The following is a 21,753-nucleotide window of genomic DNA, read 5'->3' on the forward strand; positions in this document are numbered from 1 at the left end:
CAGATCCTTCTGTAGACCCTTCCTACCCTCAAGCAGATCAACCCTCCCTCCCAACTTGGTGTCATCTGCAAACTTTCTGAGCGTGCACTCGATCCCCTCATCCAGATCATTGATAAAGATATTAAACAGAACTGGTCCCAATACTGAGCCCTGGGGAACACCACTTGTGACCGGCCGCCAACTGGATTTAACTCCATTCACCACAACCCTCTGGGCTCATCCAGCCAGCCAGTTTTTCACCCAGCGAAGAGTACACTTGTCTAAGCCATGAGCTGCTGGCTTCTCAAGGAGTATGCCATGAGAGACAGTGTCAAAGGCCTTGCTGAAATCTAGGTAGATAACATCCACAGCCTTTCCCTCATCCACTAGGCAAGTCACCTGGTCATAGAAGGAGATGAGGTTGGTTAAGCAGGACCTGCCTTTCATAAACCCATGCTGGCTGGGCTGGATCCCCTGCTTGTCCTGGACTTGCCATGTGAATGCTCTCAAGACAAACTGTTCCATAACTTCCCTGGTACCGAGGTCAGGCTGACAGGCCTGTAGTTCCCCGGATCCTCCCTCTGACCCTTCTTGTAAATGGGCATCACATTGGCAAGCCTCCAGTCCTTTGGGACGTCCCCTGCTGACCAGGACTCCTGATAAATGGTGGAGAGTGGCTTGGCAAGGACCTCCGCCAGCTCCCTCAGTACTCTTGGATGGATCCTATCTGGTCCCATAGATTTGTGAGTGTCCGGATAGCGTAGTAGGTCTAACTGTTTCCTCCTGGATTATGGGGGTATATTCTACTCTCTGTCCTTGCCTTCCAGCTCAGGGGGCAGAGTTACTCTGAGGATAACTGTTCTCCCTATTAAAGACTGAGGCAAAGAAGGCATTAAGTACCTCAGCCTTTTCCTCATCTCTGGTGGTAACGTTCCCTTCTGTATCCATTAAAGGATAGATTTTCTCCTTGGGGTTCTTTTTACTGTTAACATATTTGTAAAAACATTTTTTGTTGTCCCTTACAATAGTGGCCAGATTGAGTTCTAGCTGAGCTTTTGCCTTTCTAATTTCCTCTCTGTATGACCTAACAAGATCCCTGTGCTCCTCCCAAGTTGCCTGCCCTTTCTTCCAGAGATGATAAACTCTCCCTTTTTTTCTTGAGTCCTAGCAAAAGCTCCCTGTTCAGCCAGGCTGGTCGTTTTCCTCGGCAGTTTGACTTGCGGCACATGGGAATAGCCTGGTCCTGAGCCTTTAAGGTTTCCTTCTTAAAGAATGGCCATCCTTCCTGGACCCCTTTGCCCTTCAGGACTGTCTCCCAAGGGACTATTATATGAGGTTACTGTAATTTCTCAGGAGATACTTATGAAGGTGTTTTAAAGATTCTGCCACTGAGTTCTCAAGAGAGTTCAACAAGTCTCATTACTCAGAATATAGAGAACTGAAAAAAAAAAAAAAGTGAAGACGTCCTAATCTAGCCCTAACCTAAATCAATTCTGTTCCCATTTTCTCTGAACATAGTAGTATGGTGATACAGATGTTGTTTCATTAGGATAGAAAGAGCAAAGTTTTTATATAAGGGGTGGGGAAGCAATAGAATTGTTGGAGCTCTCTAGATTTCATTGTGATTATAGCATGTACACAGTAAGAATTTTATTTCCCTGGAAGAATACATTTCCCTTGTAAATAAGATGTGAGTTGTAAATGAGATTCACAAGACATTATTTGCTCAGCTTAACGAAGCTGAATTAAAGTGGCTTTTGTTACAGTGACAATCTAATGCTGCTCAGCCTAATGCCCATATGTGAGTGGCTGTACTGTGTGAAATTAATTTGAACTGTAATTTTTGGTCACAGTGGTGGATCCATCACTAAAGGTCATACATGATGCTAGTTAATCTGTAATTTTTGTTAAGCAAGCTTGCTTAACATTGCAATGTGAATCATTTTTTTCTGGATTTTTGCTTCCTCCATCTGTGACAATACAGATGTATCTTGTATAATGTAGCTTTTATTTGCCCATTATATGATGCAGTAAGGAACTGCAGTTTCTGCAGTTCTGAGTTTCTTCTGCTGTGGAATGATTCTGTGTAATCCCTGGGAACAAATTTTCAGAATAGTGTTTGAATCTAGTAGTAACGTAAAAATGCATAACTACTTTTTTAAGACTACAAGATATTTTTCCTCTTAATCTTGACACAAAGTGCCCATTATATTTAATAGAAGTCGTGCCCTTAGAGTCAGGTTGGAATAAGCCTTTGGATTCCTGGGACTTAATTTTTTGGTGGAGCAAGGGTTTCTGTAGAGTAAGTGAGAGTGAATTGTGGCTGAATGGCCTTTTGCAGCATTAACCTGAGTAGCTGGGAGTATGCCAGGGTGTCAAAAACAACTTGAGAGGGTGGTGGCAGATAGCAGTGCAAAGGTGTGAAAATTTAATGAAAGATTGAGCAGGCTTAACATTTGCATCTAAATTTGAGTTAATTTAGACTCAGTTTTTTGGCTAGCCCAGAAGTCCACTTGAGATCCTTCTCATTCAGTCTTCTTTTGGAAACATAAAGTAGCATGAACCTCTGGAAGATTAAATAATACTAGAAAGCAGACCAGAAGATCTGGCAAATGGGTCTGTGTGGGGTGAGGTCTCGTATGAAGATTGGTGGTTTATTCTTGCTTTATTTCCAAAAATCAAGATGGAAAAAGTTTGAATTTGATGATTCAGCCTGACTTTGTAACCAGTGTTGTAGAAGATTAATTTCTGTCTAATGTTTCAGAGTTTGTGTATTTTGACATTATTTATGATAATTTATAACTTGTTGTTCAAATGAGTTTAGTGTTATGCATTGATGAATCTCTTATGGAGTGAAAAGAGACATCATTTTAGTTGCTCTGTTATGTTTCTAGGAGTCCCTGTTTCCCCACTCCCCTTGCACCTAAAATGGCTCTGGGTTTTGATTTTGGAAGTAAGGTTATACTTTATTCAGTGTTTGGACTAGTATTGCCCAAATAATACATTGCATTAAAATCACTGAAATAGTGTGTCACATGCTCCCCAAATCTTTTGCCTGCTGACAGCTTAAGATGCCTATATATCAGAATTAGACTTTGATTAGAGGGTTTTTGTTGTTGTTTTTAATTTTTGCTTAATGTTTGGCTTGAATTTTGGGGGCATGTCCTATGTCAGATTTTACGAGAAAACAACTATGCTTTTGCAAAGTAGTTCTGTAGTCTTAAGCTGTAAGTCCATGTTGGCATGCTAGCAGAGAGCTTGGTGCGAGAACAACTCCTCTCTGTTAGCTAGATCATTCCAGTAATGTGCATTCTCTTCTGTGAGCTTGATGGCTTTCATTACACAATGGGATGTCACTGAAAACTCATTTTCTTGTGGCTGAACACTGAACACAGTACTCAAGGTGCAGCCTCACCAGTGCCAAGTAGAGGGGGACAATCACTTCTTTGCTCCTGCTGGCCACGCTATTTCTGATGCAGGCCAGGATGCTGTTGGCCTTCTTGGCCACGTGGGCACACTGCTGGCTCATATTCAGCCGGCTGTCAACCAGCACCCCCAGGTCTTTCTCTGCCGGGCAGCTTTCCAGCCACTCTTCCCCAAGCCTGTCGCGTTGCATGGGGTTGTCGTGACCGAAGTGCAGGACCCGGCACTCGGCCTTGTTGAACCTCATACAATTGGCCTCGGCCCATTGATCCAGCCTGTCCAGATCCCTCTGTAGACCCTTCCTACCCTCAAGCAGATCAACCCTCCCTCCCAACTTGATGTCATCTGCAAACTTTCTGAGCGTGCACTCGATCCCCTTGTCCAGATCATTGATAAAGATATTAAACAGAACTGGTCCCAATACTGAGCCCTGGGGAACACCACTTGTGACCGGCCGCCAACTGGATTTAACTCCATTCACCACAACCCTCTGGGCTCATCCAGCCAGCCAGTTTTTCACCCAGCGAAGAGTACACTTGTCTAAGCCATGAGCCACCAGCTTCTCACGGAGTATGCCATGCGAGAGTGTCAAAACAAGAGACAGTGTCATGCTCGGGACTGGCACTTATGGTGTACTAGTGATATGCAGAAGCACTGCATTTTATCTGCATTTGGAAACTTCTGAGTTTGAGGCAAAGAAAATACTGTTACTCTTGATGTTTAGATCACTTTACAATGCACCTCAGCTTTCATCCCTTGAGAAACTGTGTCAGTAATTGAAAGAGCCATCATCTCATTCCACTTATCTAAAGCAATCTCAGTCTTCATTCTTATAATTATTGGAAGAGCCCAGCAGCAAAAATCTGATTAGTGATTTCCTAACGCTATTGGAAAACAACATTTCTAGAATAATATTGTCTGCTGAGTCAATGATACAAGTCAACAGTAGTGTGAAAACAGATCAGAAAATGTCTAAAGACACATCACAGCAACATGATGGAAGTGAAGCCCTCATAGCTGTGTAATATCTTTCCACTTGTAATGGAGGAATCATGGAATCTTTTGTTACTGGAGTTAAGATAAAGTTTTCACATTCTCAGCCCTTGAAGAAATTTAACTGTAATGAAATTACAAAGAATTTAAAATGTACCAGTATTTTTGGAAAGGAAATTGAGTATAATTTTAGGCTTGGAGGTTTTTTTCCCTTATAGAAATCATCTTTGTAATCCATCGTATGGACTGCACATAAAGACCAAAAAAATAAATATTCAGTTGTGAAAACATTAACACTTGAGTGTACAATACCTGTATACAGATCAATCATATTGGATAAACTGCTTCTAATTTCACTGATTTCTTTGGTTCACTGCATTTTAATTAGGCTTTTGACTGCTGCCTCAGTAAAACCTTCCTGCTTCAAAGGATCAATAAGCTATTCAGAGTTAATCTGAGATATTGTAGAGTTGTTGAGTAGCATGTATGGGCAGCAAATTTTTTCAGTCAATTATTTTTTAAAGAATTACTTGTTTTAGCTTTCACTTAGAACAATATGAAATATTCAGCGATTGGTTATGCAATAGTGTTGCTGGTAGCGTTACTCAAAAGTAGTAGTGTTTTTTTCATTCATTCGTAGGTCATTCTAGAGGAAGGAAGTTGCTTAAGTTCTGTGGGGAGCCTCATTTTAGTTTTAGAGAATTGTCCCAAACAGAAATTGCCACAAAAAGCTTCTTATGTGATCTCTTACAATATCTTGATAGATGTTACTGAGTTAAAGCTCTTCACCTATGAAGCAGCATGTATTGGCTAGGTCTTCAGTCATCTGTTTATTTCAAGTTTGTTCATAAATGATCTAATAAATTTGAAAGCATGGAGGATTGGTTGCAAACTGACTTAGTTTCCTTTCTGTTTAAATACTGTCATGCTACCGGCTGTGTGCCTTATTAATACTCCTGGATTACATTATAGGACATATAAAATAATGTAATAGTGTGTTCTGCGAATGTGTTTAATAAAAACGAGATTAGAATTCGGACTGTATTGTAAGTCAGTGACATACCAGCTCTGTACTTAATATCTTATCTAAATCCCTGTCCATTGCTTTTAATACAGTTTGCATATTGTAGTGACATTGAACATAACAGATCTGAACCACTTGGAAGAGTAACAAATACAGAATGTATGATTTTTTTCATAATAAGAAAATATATTATTCTGTTGTATATGTGTTCCATCAGCCCTTGTTTTTCTCTGTATGTTGCAGGAAATAATACCATTTTGGATTAGTCCTTTTTCTACAAAAATATTTAGAGTGTGTATTGTAATTCTATAATTGTTGGTCGCTTCCGTAAACAAACTACAGATGTGAAACAAGCAGATTTCTGATGGGTATGGAGCATATTTCCTAGGAAAACAAAGACAAAACAAATAAAGCTCACCCTAGAGCTTGCAATGAGATAAAAATTGTGTACCGTTAATACATTCTGGTAGCTGTGTCAATGTGTAGGTAATTTTACTGTCCTGTTCTTGTGGGGCATCAAGGGATTTTGTTTCTCTGCTCCTGTTTCCATGGCAATTAGAATTAGATTAATTTTAGGTTCACAGTGGGTAAATGAGAGCGACTAAGCTATGATGCAGTGTTTGAGAGTCTGGAGCATACTGAGTCTTTTTAGAAAATAGCTCAAAACTGTGCTTAAGTTGTTGGTTTTTTGGTTGCTGTTGATTTGCTTGTATTTATCTTGCAGCGTACAGATCTTTTGCTTGTGGTTAGGCAGTCTGGTGGTACTTGTGCTCTTTGTGTTCATAGTGATGTAGTCTTTAAACAAGAGAATGGTCCCTGGATTCTAGTGATAGCTGCATGCTGATGAGTCAGTTTGCATATCTGCGAATAAATAGCTATATTAACTGTTTTAAAAATTCTTTGGCCTATAACTGATTTTTGCAATATTTTGAATGCGGTAGAATGGTATGATTTTTATCAGCACCCACCATTTAGGATGACTTTTTTGAAAGACCATTCAAAAATCATGCCACTGTTCTGTATTTGTCCATGCAGTTTGTGTGTGTGTATGCATCTGGAAATATATATATAAAAATTTTTTTCTTCTGATACTTGTTAATACATTCCCACCACCCTCACCCCAATAAATTTTCATCCTCGCTATTTTTCCATGAATTGGAATTGGAATGGAGAGTAACATTACTGGTAGATTATTCTACTCCCCTTTTAGCTAATTCCCATGCTGTCATAGTTCTTTTTCCTGTAGCTTGTATTTCACTTACCATAATTTTGCACTAATGAATTGCAGATGCTGCAGGGAGTATTATTATAAGAAGATTTTGTACTCTGCTACCAATGTGTCACACTTTTGTCATCTCTGAGTATGTGATATTTGTGACATTACTCCCGCAATATTTAATACTTGCATTTTGTTAAATAATTATCTACCTGTTACAAGGGCTACTGTAGATTTCACAGAAATGTCATCCTTGAAGATATTTAAGCTGTTGATTTAGTCACTGCGTGAGGTACACCTAGACCCAAAGACAGTTTGGGATATCAATACTTTTTAGTTGTTTAGGTACAATTGAACTTTGTCCTTCCAGGAACATCTGAGTTGGCAAAATTAAACCTTACAGCAGCCTGTGCTTCTGTAGAGGAGAGAGGGGAACCTTGGAAGCATCAGTGGTTTCAGGCACTTCTGAAGAGAAACAGTTGCTGTAGCGCTTTGCTGACAGAGAGCACTAGATACTAGTGCTCTAATTGCTGGTATGTACCTCCTTAGGTACAGTAAATGAGGCAGCCTGCTTACTGCTCTGCCCTCTCCATTCAGCTGCCTTGCGCATCTGCCTATTTGTGCGGTGCCTGGTTCTGCCTGGCCCACCTTGATGGATGTTTATCTCATGTGTTGTTAACAAATTCTGGTGATGGGAATTCTGTAACCTACCCCTTCTACCAATGTTGAAATGTCTTGAGCATTAGGTTTTTCTTAGTGTCCAACCTGAATCTCTGTTAGTGCAAATGTACATCAATTATTTCTCATTCAGCCCTTAGTGTACTTGAAGAACAATTGATCAATCTCTTCTTTGTAACAATCTTGTTTATTTTTGAAGCTGCTGTTATGTTCCATCTCAGTCGTCTTTCCTATAAAACCAGCTTGCTTCAACATCTCGTCGTAGGCATATTCTTTAAAAAGATGCATTCAAATCAAAAGTGCCTGGAGAATGACAACAAAATGAGAGTTTGAAGTGTAGATTGTTATTTTGCATAAGACATCCCTGTCAAAACTTTATTTTAACCTTAAGACCTCCTAAGCAAGGCTTTTTATTTTCCAGAGCAAATAAACAGAAAATAGAAAAATTCTAGCATGCATTAGAAAAATGTTAGAAAATAACGATGCAGAAACTTACAGCAATGTACAATGTTTTTCGTTTATTCCACTTTGAGTACAGCAGATTAAATACAATATCAAAATGTAAGCAGACCCTTGGACTCACTGAAGAATTATGGTACTGACAGTTGATCTCCTTAATGTGTTGGGAGAAAAGGAGAAAATGAAATCTGAGTTCTAGAAAGCTGCAAGTCCTGAAATTGTGAAGAGGAGTGATTTCTGGTTTCTTAACTGCATCTCAGCTCCTGTTATTAAGAATAATTAAAGGTGACTGACAGCTGTATACATTTTTCCTCATTTGTAAAAGTACTCCTTTCTTTGACACCTGTTTTGTTACCTTTTGTCTTACTGTTCTGCATGCCAGCTTGACAAATCTGCTGTTACAAAATAGCAAAAGAGCCTTTCTTAAGAAAGCATGACAAGTAATATTTTTGCAGCCTACTCTTTTAATCTAGATTGAGATGAAAATTGAAGATTGTTGGTTTTTTTTTTTTTTAGTTGTGCCTATTTAATGTTCTTAATACCAGGCTCTTTACAGCAGCACATCGAGGGACAAGAGGCAATGGGTGTAAATTGAAATGAGAGTTTCAGACTGGGTCTAGGGGGGAAGAAAAATTCCCCATTGGGACAGTGACAGTGTTGGTAGGTCCTGGAGTACATGTGCAGATAGGCTGTTCGGTTTTTAGGTTATCTAGGTACGTTCACAACATACATTTTTGAAAGCATAAACATACACATCTGTAAACACATGAATTTAGCTCTTACAGCCATATAAATTTTGCTGATACTTCTATGACCATAAGTCTATTGGTAATCATAGTCATACAATGTATAATTGAAATTTCTCCTCTATTTTTCATTTAGTGTCACCAAAGTTCTTGTATATAATCATGTTAATTTTTCATATCACACTTCTCAAGATAGTTTTCTGACCTTTCATTTTAAAAGATTCATTAAATCTGCTTACAAAATTATGTATGGATATTTATATTTTTAGAAACATAATTAGATTGCCCCAAACTTTTTATTTATGCCTAATGCAATACCACACACAATTTTGGCTTAATGTTTTAAAAAAACATTCTGATTGTTTATGAGTAAAGCTTTTTTTTATGAGACTTTGAACTGAAATCACACCAAAAATACTATGTTGCTGGATCGTATGGGAAATGTGGAGTTCAAGGGAAACTATGGTCAAATGCTATGCGGTGTGGAACAAGCCAGTTGAGATCAACTGGTCCAGGGACAAAGGTCCTTCTTGTGGTTTTAAAGAGATAACAAAATTAGCTTGTACTTCAAGGGCCCAGTTTATTTTGTGAGGCTGAAAGATTTAATTAAGGTGCTTGTGTCTATTGGATTTAGTTGGGATGCAGTTGAACAGAGAGTTGTATTACTTCTCCTGCATGCACTTTGCTGTTTTAAGTTGACTTTTTATGGCTGTTTGCCATCCTTCTCTTTTCAGACAAGAGGTGTCTGATACAAGGGAGATCATGGCTATCTTTTAGGCACTAACTTTCACCTCCGTGGGCTGTAGATACTTTGAAATACCACCAAGTGGTATATAATGTGTAGATACAAAAATAATGAAGTAATTCTGAAATAACATACTGGAAGTCCAAAATGTCTTCAGAAATCAGAATACAAAGGGCATTAAAAAAACCCAACCACCCCACCCCCCACTCCCAAAAAAAGAAACAAAAAAACCCCAAACCCAACCAAACAACAAACAGTCTGCACCCGTATTTAAAATAAGATTAGATGTCAAAATCACAATGCTTTCCAAAAGCAGGAATTTCACCAGTGTCCTGGTTTCAGCTGGGACAGAGTTAATTGTCTTCCTAGGAGCTGGTACAGTGCTATGTTTTTGAGGTAGGTATGAGAAGAATGTTGATAACACTGATGTTTTCAGCTGTTGCTAAGTAATGTTTAGTCTAAAGTCAAGGATTTTTCAGCTTCTGGTGCCCAGCCAACAAGAAGGCTGGAGGGGCACAAGAAGTTGGGAGGGGACACAGCCAGGGCAGCTGACCCAAAGTGGCCAAAGGGATATTCCATACCATGTGACGTCACTTCTAGTGTATAAACTGGGGGGAGTGGGGGCGGGGGGATCGCCGCTCGGGGACTAACTGGGTGTCGATCGGCGGGTGGTGAGCAATTGCACTGTGCATCATTTGTGTTTTCCAATCCTTTTATTGTTACTGTTGTCATTTTATTAGTGTTATCTTTATTAGTTTCTTCTTTTCTGTTCTATTAAACCGTTCTTATCTCAACCCACGAGTTTTACTTCTTTTCCCGATTTTGTCCTCCATCCCACTGGGTGTGGGGGGGTGTGAGTGAGCAGCTGTGTGGTGCTTAGTTGCTGGTGGGGGTGAAGCCACGACAACCAGGAAGGTAGTATATCTTTTAGTCTTGGCTCTGAGCCACACAGGTGGTATCTAGAACCCTTGCACATCTTTGGTCATCCTTACACCTTCTGTTATATGACTGTTTGATTAACAACTAAGTAAAAATGATAAGACCTGAGTAATGAGAATTATGCATTTTCTCTCATTTTCTTTAGATTTTAGTACACAGCAAGTCGTGCCATATAACTTAACCTACAGGTACAGGTAAATCACTTGAAATTGACATTATCTGAAAGTGATTGCATTCCATGAAGCTCTTATAACTCATAGTGTTCAATAACACTACTTGATCACTGCAGTACGGTGTAGCTGTTGCATACCATGGTTCCAAAGACTACTGCCATCTCTTCAGTTTCTTTGTTGATTCTGGTCTCAAGTCTTGAATTCTGGTCATTCGTAGTCAAGTAGCAGCATGAGTGTTGTCTGCTCCATTAGTTTTGACTGCATGGTTAGTGTTTAAATAGAGGTAAGCTTAATGTGATGGATACATGTGTACACAAAGTTATTCACCCTCTAAGATTCCAAAGAACGACTTGCTGGGCACCTGTATGTGTCAGGTTTTCACTTCAGACTTCACTGTCAAAGGAGAGATGTTTTCTCAAAAAGCAATGCCATTAGTTAAGAGCTTCGGCAATATACTGTCCTCTACTGTTTCTTCTATGTAAGTGAACCTTCAATTTCCTCAGTGCAGAGGAGGAACGGCTTTACCTCGCGCTGAAGGGCAGGTATATATACCTTTTATGGTGGTTGGGTTGGGTTATCTGGGCACCTGAGCTCAGCCACTACCATGTTTCATAGTCCAAAGAAGGAGGAGGGTTTTTAAGAGTCCTTGACTCCTTTCTTTCTGCTTGTCTGAACAGATAGAGTTTCAGTAGTCATCTTAGCTGTTTTATTTTCTCTGTCCCTTAATGGGACCCTTGTGACTTTGGAAACTCATTTAAGCTCTACTTATGTAGTTGTGCCATTATTTACTTTAGTATATTGCTACCTTGCCTTTTCTAAGGCACTTGGAATAACTTGCATTTGCTAGTGGTACGAGGGCATCTGTTACACTGCAAAATAAAAGGATTCATGTTGCTTTATCAATTTTACCTGACCTGTTAATATATTACAGGTGATTTAAAGAGATGAGAGTTTCCATTTCATTTTTAATTTCCTTTATTACTAGAGCTCATTTATACAGTTGGGATTGGCTTCCCTGCCCACCCCCTGCAGGAATATTCCATGCATTTAGTAGGGCAATTAAAGCTTTCTAAATTATATTTTGTAATATTTCTACTTTTTTCTAAAAATAGTTTATACCAATATATTTGAATTGACGTGTCATATGCATATTGTCATATGTTTTGGTTGGAAGGAAATGCAGATACATAGGATGTGCTATGATATGGATTCTGTTTATTCAGATAACACAGGAACTAATGATAGCCACTATTTGCATTATTTAGTATCTCAGAAGAAGGCTAAGAACGAGTTTCCGCAATTAATGGGAACAACTTGTATGCTTATTTTAATGGTAACTGAATCCACTGACTGGAGAATTTCTCGTGTTTACAAGCTGAAAAAGTGAGGAACCCTTAAATTTGCAGAAAAGGAGTGGATGACTTGACATATGGTGTATCAGCCTGAACAAGAAAGTAGGAATAAAAATAGACAACAAAACTTGGTGTTTCCTGTAACTGTCATGCTCTATATTAGACTAGAAAAGCATTGCAAGATCCCAAGTTGTCCTGAGAAAAAAAGAGAGAATTTGTTTTATTAAACAAATTTATACTTTAATATCAGTAATTTTACATTTCTGTAAATGTCTTTACCTTGATACTGTTTCGGTATATTCAATGTGGTTTTAACTAAATTAATATTTATATAAATATACAATTTGTGTCATTCAGAAAAGAAGTTTAAAGGAAGTGTACTAGAGAGTGTATTATGTACAATAACCATTTTGGAGATGAAGACTTGGAAAGCAGATGGTTTAAGATATATTGAGAGACTGCATCATCTGATCTCTCCCATATTCAAAATCAGAGCCCTCTAAATTTCTAGAGACTTACCTGAGTGTGGAGGGTTGAAAATGCTGGAAAAGACACCATCAAGAGCTTTTTAAAAAAATCCTTTGTTTGTAGTCCCTGTACTGGAAAGTAATTTTACCTTCTGTTTTTGTCCTGGCTCAGTATGTGCCTGTTAAAGTAAATGCATCTTTTTCATGCATGAGCACAGCTTGCATTAATGATAATGGAGTTTTCATATGCATGTTGAAAGGTGTCCATACCTAATGTTATTGCATTTCTAATGCTGCAGAAGTCAACACTGATGTATTCTGTTTATTTTTTGCTCTGTGAATCAACACTGTTGTTTTAGTCAGCAGGTACATACATCTGTAGGAATTCTGCTTAAGGAAGTTGGCAAATCTATGGTTTTGAACACATTTTGAGTAGCTTTGATTTATTTTGATTATTTATTATTATTACGTATTTATTTGATTATTATTATTATTATTATTATTATTTATTACGTGATGGGGGAGTTCACTGCAATTCAGCAGATAGAAGTTAGGTCCAAGATATTAGATAAATGTGCTATGCAGGCTCTGAAATCAAACCATGTTGCCAGAGTTAAGTAGGCAAGTCGTTAAAATCATCAAACTCCAATTTACTTTTTATTTAAGAAAGAAAAAACCTGTGCACAGCATACATATGATGTAGCGATTTTTGAAAAACACTAGAAGACCTGTAGATTGCAATGTTGAGCTATAGGTATTTAGGAAATGACGGTGTTTTAATTACTGGTGTAAAAATAATTCATTTATCTTGTGCCTATGTTTCTTGGCCCTTAACCTAGTGAAACCAAGCATGTGTTTTACATACTGCTTCCACTGAAGTAAGCATTGGATAGTCTCAGCGATTATTGTAAGGTCTTTTGGGCCTGTAAGTTACATACTACTTTTCAAATAATTCTTACTTTTGTATATAAACCAAGTGTGGTTCTATTTACTTTAATCAATATTGGCATTGTATTTATAAGAAGTAAAAACTGAAGAGAAAACAAAATGTTAAGGGTGGTTTGTTTTGGGTTTTTTTATTTTTAAATTCCTGGTCTTCTGCAAGACCAAGAGAAATCTTTAGATTTATATTTTGATAGAGTCATTTGGTGTGTTCTGACAAATGTTGGTATGTGATATTCTCTGTGTGCTTTTTTTCCTAATTATATAGTTGTGTGTACTGTGGTCTAAAGTGTTGAAGGTGCTTGGCACTGGAAATAACTAAATCTCAAAGCAAAATAAGCATTTGGGTAACTACAGTGATATTGGGGACTAATGAGGTTTGGAAAATTACATTACAGCATTGTTGAGATGAACTCTTACAATGACAATATTTTAAAAATTCAGGCGGAACACAGAGTTTTAGTGCCTATCATCAGTGCATATTGAGAATTTATCAACTGGCCTGACTGTCCCTGAGCTTTTGCATGGTGAGCCAGTAGGGCGGGTGCTACGAAGCTCTCCTTTTCCAAACAAAAACACATGTACCTCTTTCATCTTGCAAGGCCTCTGTAAAGGTCAAATGCAGTTGTAGTTCAGCTGAACAAAAAGGATCAGCTCCCTTCTTCCATCTTCAGGGGTGCACAATGCCACAGATATGTCAGACAGGAGGGGGAGAGGTTTAACAGCAGGGTAGCACAGTAAATGAAAGTAAGGATTTGCTACTCATAGGTAGCACACTAGAATATCTTGACTCTGAACATGTAACTCGGTGACTGAGAAATACTGGCTTGTGTGTAAGTATTTTGTGTATCAATACATACTCAGTTTTGGAAGGCCATTTCTTATTTTTCCTAAAGTATTTTTCTTTAATAACTTCACCATTTCAGCCATCCCATTTATTTAATTGAGAGCATGTTGCTATCTAGCCTGCAGTCAGACTAGCTAACCCTGTCACTTTACCTTCTTGAGTGCAGTTTCGCATTACAGGATTATCAGCCCAGAGACAGTTATCATACAGCAATAATAAGCTAACACAGCTGTGTGAGCAAATTTAATTAACTGCAAAAATGGAATTCTCAGCTTTTCCCTGGCTTGGCCAACATCCAGAAGTATATAGCTGGTACGTAGCTTTTATGCTGTAGGAAATGCTGTAGAATACGAACTATGCACATTTGCACATAGAGATTATCTGCATAGCCTTTGGTATCCATAACCTGATTTTGGTTCACTTTTTACTGTGTGTTTATGCCTTCTCATCTGTCGCATTTGTACTTGGCTTAAAAACTAACATTGAGGTTTTATTATGAAACCTCACGTGAGTTGTTTTTTTTAATGGCATAGCTGCTAAAGAAAATATCAAAAGGTGCATTTTCCAACATGCTGTTCTCCTGAATAATGTTTTCAACAACTGCAGCAGCTCTGGATATTATCAAGTTGTGACATATGTTTGAAACATGCTTACAGTATGAATGTCCACGGACTAGACATAGTGAAAGCTTAAACTGGGCACTCCACAACCCAACTTCTCTGTATAACCAGCAGCTCTTTCTCCCACATTCACACCAAGCATCAGTAGACAGGCTGCTTCCAGTCCAGTTCCCAGTACAGTGTGCGTTGCTTCTGTAGTGGCTAGATATAGATGCATTTTTAATTATTATGCTCTACTATTATTACACCTAAAAGATTGCTAGTAAAGCATGACATAGTGGGAATGGTGACTTTCTGGCAATTGAATTTCAACCAATCTTGAATATAATTTCATGGAAAAGGGTATTCATTAGCTTCTGGGCTTCCTCCATTTTAAATATCAAAGGTCTGTAGAGAGCAATAATGATATTGGAGCTTATTCTAAGCAATCACAAGAGGATTTCATAATGATTGTATCAGGCTAGCTACGTATACGAGTAGCTTGTATTCTTTACACAAGCTGAGATGAAAAAACGACACTGCAGACTCACGAAATAAATACATCATGCATTCTTTTCTCTGCATTTTATTTGTATTCTAGTTTACTATTTTTTAAACTAAATGTTCTAATGAAAAGATTCCTCCCCACCTTCTTTTTTCTGCCCCAGGGTCAATATCCCTCACCCCATTGCTCCAATTTCTCTCTCTATTTTCCTCTATTTTTAACTGTATGTAAAGCTTATGGTGTCTCAACTGTAACTTCCATGTTATTTTAAAGTACCTGAGATCAGCTTATATGTAACAAGGTCTGAATTCTGCTTGCTTTTGGCTTGTAGTGGAGGGGGTAATGTGTCTGTATGTTAAATATAGCTTTTGAATGAACATACTTTTCCAAACATAAGATCAAGTAGTGTTGTTGTTCGGGTGGCTGGGTGGAACAAAACAAAAAACCTCTTTTGCTAATTTAGCCAGATACTGTGGCCGATTTTGTGATTGTCCTATTGTTACTCCCCTTTTTGTGAGGTAATTTTCAATGATGCTAAGAGACCACAAGAAAATTTACCCTAAACATTTATTCTCCTTTAGTGCTGATAACATTTTGGACTTGGAGAGATGTTTGAAGACCTACTGTGCTCTGTTCAGAACTAACTGGATCTGGCAGCTGGATTGAAATTTGTTTTTAAAACAGCTTAGTAGTACTTCTGTTGATTTTTTTTATTGAGAATAAAATAAAAACATTTTCTTTTTAGCAGTTTGTTTGCAGCACTCTGGAAATATACATCATGACTGTGTATTAAACTTCATTTTAATACTTAATTTTTTTTTTTTTTTTTTTTTTTAATGACACTGGTATAAACCCCATGTCTCTTTGGTGACTCTGCTCTCTTTATTACAGGTGCTATTGTCAGGATTGATTGGTGTTGTTTCATGGAAGAGGCCCCTTTCACTTGTGGTGAGTGCCAGAATTGCTTTAATTATGTTACACAGACTTTAGATACTAAAGTGACTAAAGGATTCTGTGGAAGTAACTACTGGTGGTTTTGTTTTTATGTAGAAGCCTAATAGCCTCTGGGGATGATTTTCCCGTGCTGTTCTGTATCCTAATATTAATAAACACTTAGTACAAAAATTTTGGGACTTTGAGGTTGTATTACATAAACCATCTAGGTGACAATAGTATTTTTCTTCTATCTGTACTTAAGCCTTGGAGAGCCATAATATTCATTATGTGTAAAAGAATGCAGATATCTACTGCCCCTTCCTTGCCATTGTTACAGTTCTGTCGCTCTTTTTAAAAGTGATAGCATATGGTTTAGAAACTTAAATGTAAGAACTAATGAATTATAAACATTTTGATAAATGTGTATGTTTAAAGGAAGGCAACAGTCATACTGTAGTTGACGGTGTGAAATTACAAATGGCTGAAAGTAGTGAGCATTGCTGCCTAGTAGATATGCTCAGTACTGCGTTATGGCTTGGATTAATAGATATTCATTAAATATGTTACAATTTTCAAGAATTTGTTTATTAATATATTTTTTAAATTAACAATGAAGTGACAAAAGTGCTTAGTCTGTCACTATTGTTCTAGACAAACAGACTATTGGTCTGCAGTTATCTTTGCATTTAACTTAACTTGCCTAAAATTGCACCACAGAGAAATCTTTTTAATCAATTGTCTGGATGGCAAAAAAGCATATTTCAAATTAGTAGCTGTTCTTCTTTGTCTGCAAAACAATTTTCAGCTACATTATGTATTCTGTTGTGAGAATCGTAGTTACTTAATAAGGAAAATTAATTTATGCTTTGTATATGCATGCTAATAGAGTTTCAATTAACCTATTAGCACAAAGCAATATTAGATTCAAATCAGTCTTACTAAAAAGGTGGGATGAGTGTGTCAATAAGGATGTATTAGCAGGTAAATGTTGCCTTTGAAAAATTGTGCATATGTAACATACTAACATATGTAACATAGTTAATACTAAAGATAGTTCCAAGAAAAAAGAATATAATGGAAAGTATGAAATGGAAGGACCCATATTAATAAGAATAAGCCTAATTAGAACTTAAGGTATATCTTTCAGTATTGGTTGCCCCAGTATTTCTCCGGTTATCTCTTGCTGGGCAAGTGAGCAGAAAGAGGAGGAGCAAACTATTTTTTTCCTGGTGTTACCAAAAGGGAGCATGGCCCAAAGTGCCGTTTCCTCCATTAGTCCATCAGTAATGTAGTTTGTATTGGAGATTTTACAGGTTTGCAGTGCTGTTTAGAGTAAGAATGTGTGTATCTCGGTAAAGATTGGACTAAATTTCTGCTCGGTGCTACGACCAATAGCTGGTATGCCTGGTTTTATTCCAAGATATTTTATTCTACCTTATGGGCTTTGTAAATAATAATTTGCTACCTGGTACCTGGGAATGCTGCCTCTCTGATTGAATACAACTAAATAGAATTGTAATAGTGTTACCTATTAGAAACACTTCAAAAGAAAAAGTTCACCTGACAGTGAAAGAAAGTGTATGTTTGGTACCCAAATCTCATTTCATTTTCATTTGTGTTACACTTTACTGCTCACATATTACAAACCATTAAAACTAAAATAATTCCTCTGAATTGAGTGCATGTACAACTGCAAAATCTAACTGAACTTAAGACTTTTCAAAATAGTTGCTTATAAGCAACTGTAATTGCTGCTTATGTCATTGGAATAAATGATATTCATGCATCAGAAATGTTATTAATGAGACTTGGCTTCTTTGATTCCTGAACACTTGCATATTATAAACTCAGCCAGGCTTTCAGATGTCAGTTCATTCAGTGAAATGTAAACAGGCAGTTGTGGTCAGTATCATTCAAGGAAATAAATATAAAAGGGAAGAAATAGTAAATGGTAGCATAATACTCTCAGAAGAGCTCACCTTCCTAAAATCTGCTCTAGGAAGTTATTTCCAAGAGTAAGCTTAGTGCTCATGAGTTAGATCCTCATTGTTTTTCTTCTGTATTTCTGTAGTGGCACTTGGTGGTGGTATAATAAAGCAGTTGGAGGAATAGGGGTCAGGGATGGTGGGTTTTGCCTCTGTGCGATTAAGCTGTGCAATAGCTAGTGCTAATAGTTTTGCAGTGGCTACATAATGTCTTTATTTCCTTGTTGAATTGTAAATACTTTTTAGCAGTTGGAACCTCTGTGTGCAGGATGACTGTTCTGATTAAACAATTAATACTGCATAACTTTACAACCTCATAGCACAAAGCACTGTCAGCATGCTAATGAGTCGTATTTCTTGTAATCTGCTTATACAATACATATGCAAAATACATATGGTCAATAATTACTTTTTAACCTAATTTATAGTATTAAACAACTATATAATTGATTACAATATACATGTCTTTTGTTGCACTGTGTTACAAATTCTGGCATTGCAAAGAGCGATAACAGAAAGAAAGATAGCTTTATCATTTGAAGCCATGAATAAAGTTTTATAAAATTAAACCATACACCATCTGTAATGTTCTAAAAACTGGTGAAACTCTGATAATATTTTAAGGTGCTAGTTTCCTGCTTGTTTTGGTTTTCTGACTAAAACAGGGTTGATAATACACCAGTGATTTGGCTATTGCTGAGCAGTACTTGCACAGCATCAAGGCTTTTTCTTTTTCCCACTCTGCATCACTTGTTTTGGTTTTTTCCTTCATCTTTCCTTCGGTTATTAAACTATCTTTATCTTGACCCACAAGTTTTTTTCACTTTTGCTTTTCTGATTCTCTTCCTGTCCTGTTGCAGGGGGAGTGAGTGTTAGCTGCTGGCCAGGGTCAACCCCTCACACTACTGATGGTTTGCTCATCGCTGTATCCATACAATTTTTTTCACAGATGCAGTGTCTTTTCTTTGCAGATTTATTATTTTCTGCAGGCAAAAAGAGGAAGTCGAAGAAGCAATAAACACAAATAGTAGTTCATCAACCGTTAACTACTGACTGTATCTTACCAGAAGTATGTTATGTAGTATTGGTATAGAAATGAGTGGGTGGTTGCATGGTTTAACACCTTGGAACCAAAGTTAAAAACTGAGAATAGTTGTGTATTTCCAAGACATTAGCATGAGTGGTGTTTTGTATTATACATTCAGTAGAAGATTCACAAATGTGTACGCACTAAGGAAATTTTACTGTGATGTTAATGTGCAGAAATTTAATTACACATAGAAGCTCTCATGCTAAAGTGTCTTTGCATGGCTTAATTATCTGAAGGATTCACCAGATTTTGTTAGCTTATCTGAATTTTATTGGTTACCACCTAGCCATCAGTTGCTTGTGTTGCCAAAATGCTTTATATATACAAGGAATCAGTGTCTGTTATCAAACCAGTATTTACATTTACCAGAGGAGACACCTGGGCAAAGGAGATATTTAAATTGTTTATACATTAATTTTGAACAGTATTTTCCATATATTTCAGATTTCATTAAGCTTTCTGTATTTTTAATTAAGAAATCTCAGAGAATTTCTAGTGGTTTGGGGAAATCTTTCAAGAGTCCCTTATTTGGAAACTAAGTGCTGGCTGTGTCAGTACCACTGCTTAAGGTTAAAATGCTGTGTTAAAATAGGAATTTGTTTCCTCATGGTTTATGGAAGTGTCTGAAAATTGGGGGAGAGCTTGTGTAGCTCCTGAGGTTGAATTACCTTGTACAAAACTTTAAACTCTGCAGTGAGATTATTTTTCTGTTACAGTCTATGGTAATTGCAAATCTGTTTGTGCTAAGGAGATTAATTCAGCCTCTGAATTGAGTAGAAAGCTTCTCTGTTGCCATCTGGCATTTGGGTCCCAGAAAAATATTTTTACATTTCTAACTGAAAGCTTTTACAATAAACTGATAGATTTAGTATTTTTTTTTTCAAGGAACAGAAGTGTATTTTTCTAATGTCTGTGAATGTCAGTGAACACAATACAATACTTATTAATAAGTGATCTTGATTACTTAGAATAGCTATTTAAAAGCATTTCCTATAAATCTGCATTCCAGATACAGTTCCGTGCATCAGTGAACATGCAAATCTGTGCATATACCTTTAGTAATTAGCCTGGGTGTAAAGGCTCAAAAATCTGGTCTGTACATTTGTTTTTCAGGGCATTTTCTTATTTCTTTCTTTGGGCTTAAATAGAAGGGGATGCTCTGTTTTCAACGCATTATCCCTTCAAATAAACCATTACTTCATGCTTTTTTTTCTTCTTTTTTTTTTTTTGATAAGCAGATAGGATTTTCACAATTTAAGAAAAATAAAAGAAGAGTAATTCTAAATAGCAGCAGTTCAACCTGCACATCAGGCACAAGGATGAACTGCTGTGCAAGGTCTCAGACTGCACCTGTGGTAAGAATCAGTCAAATACTGAACTGACTTTGTTAGAAAACATTCGTCTTGGGCCAGCTTGGTAGTTTGTTGCAAAATGAGAGATTTTCTTTCTAGAAGTCCTGTGAAAAGTACTGAAATCTGAAAGATTTGAATTAAAAAAAAAAAAAAAAAAAGGTGGTGTGGTTACCCCCCCCACCCGCCCCCCGAGATTTGGTTTTGACAGCTGGAATGAATAGATAATCTAGTGGATGTTATATGTTAATGTTAGCATAAATGGGTCAAGACTGTAAGAGAAAAACAAGTGAAAAAATGCACACACTGGGGGAATGGCAGAGTCTAAAGGCATCCGTCACCTTGTATGTCATTGTTAGCTTTGATACTTGTGTGATGCTGAGATGAGATGCAGAATATCACTCTGCTTTAACATATCCCTTGATCATTCTGCAGTAGCGTTTCAGCATGCGTATACTTTGAATTTGTTGATCAAGATGTTCATTAGGAACCCTGCTATTAGACAAACAGTCGTCTTTGAGGCTGAAGCATTAGTTTAAAGGTTAACAAAACACTGGGTAAAAACAACTACATCTTACATACCAGAGTTTTGCAAAGTTTCTGATAAATTGGAATGTGGTTGAATGCTGAGTATCGCTTGCTTTCAAAAAGAAACTTGGAAAGCTGTAATTGCTTCTACTTGCAAAGCAAATCCAATGCTGGTTCACAAAGTAGCTCTTCTAATATAAAGTTGTAAATTTTGCTCAGAGCTGTTGTGGACTGGAGTGTGAACCCAGGCTTTGAAAATGAGAGCAGAGTGTTTTTGACCTCTTTTCTAGGAGCAAGGAAGGAAAACACTCAAATTCAGAGGAGCTGAATGCTAAATCAAGGGGAAGAGAAAGGCAGAGGACTAGGACGGGAAGGAGGAATTAAAATCTGAGCCTGGCAACATGAGGGAGACTGAGATCAAAAGCTGTTGAGAAGAACAGGACCTAGATGAGCAGAGAGGAGTGAATTAAAAGCATGTCAGTAAGAAATCACACAATGGAATCTCTGATTTTTCAGTGTGATTTTTAAATATAGTGCCATAAGCACCATAACTAATTAATCCTGACTTAAAATAGATTTGTATCTTTGGTTTGAATGACTTCAGTGAAGAAAGTGTGAGCTGTAAATAATCTTTTCCTGTAGTTGGGACATAGTTAAATGTTCTTTGTCTCTTCCCTTCCTCTTCTCCCTTTCACTGAGGGCTAGTTCTATAAAGCACTAACATGGCTATACTGCTCTGGCAACCAAACTAGATCAACTGTCTCTGCATACTAGTGCA

General features: G+C 37.4%; 1 protein-coding gene across 6 annotated transcripts in view; it reads left to right on the forward strand.

Moving 5' to 3' along the window:
- ENTREP2 (endosomal transmembrane epsin interactor 2) overlaps positions 1-21,753 on the forward strand; it is a 178,781-nt gene that overhangs the window by 52,727 nt on the left and 104,301 nt on the right. For 5 of the 6 annotated variants that reach the window (XR_008238194.1, XR_008238195.1, XM_052807461.1 and 2 more), the window contains exon 2: positions 15,979-16,035. The exons of the other annotated variant lie outside the window; for it this stretch is intronic. Coding sequence is in view for 3 of the 5 variants with exons in the window: in XM_052807461.1 (XP_052663421.1) it covers positions 15,979-16,035 (57 nt within the window). In the remaining 2 variants the exon portion in view is untranslated. The remainder of the gene's footprint in view (positions 1-15,978; positions 16,036-21,753) is intronic. 6 annotated transcript variants of the gene reach the window in all.

The sequence above is a fragment of the Harpia harpyja genome, chromosome 14, assembly GCF_026419915.1.
Source record: "Harpia harpyja isolate bHarHar1 chromosome 14, bHarHar1 primary haplotype, whole genome shotgun sequence".
In the NCBI taxonomy this organism is placed as follows: domain Eukaryota; kingdom Metazoa; phylum Chordata; class Aves; order Accipitriformes; family Accipitridae; genus Harpia; species Harpia harpyja.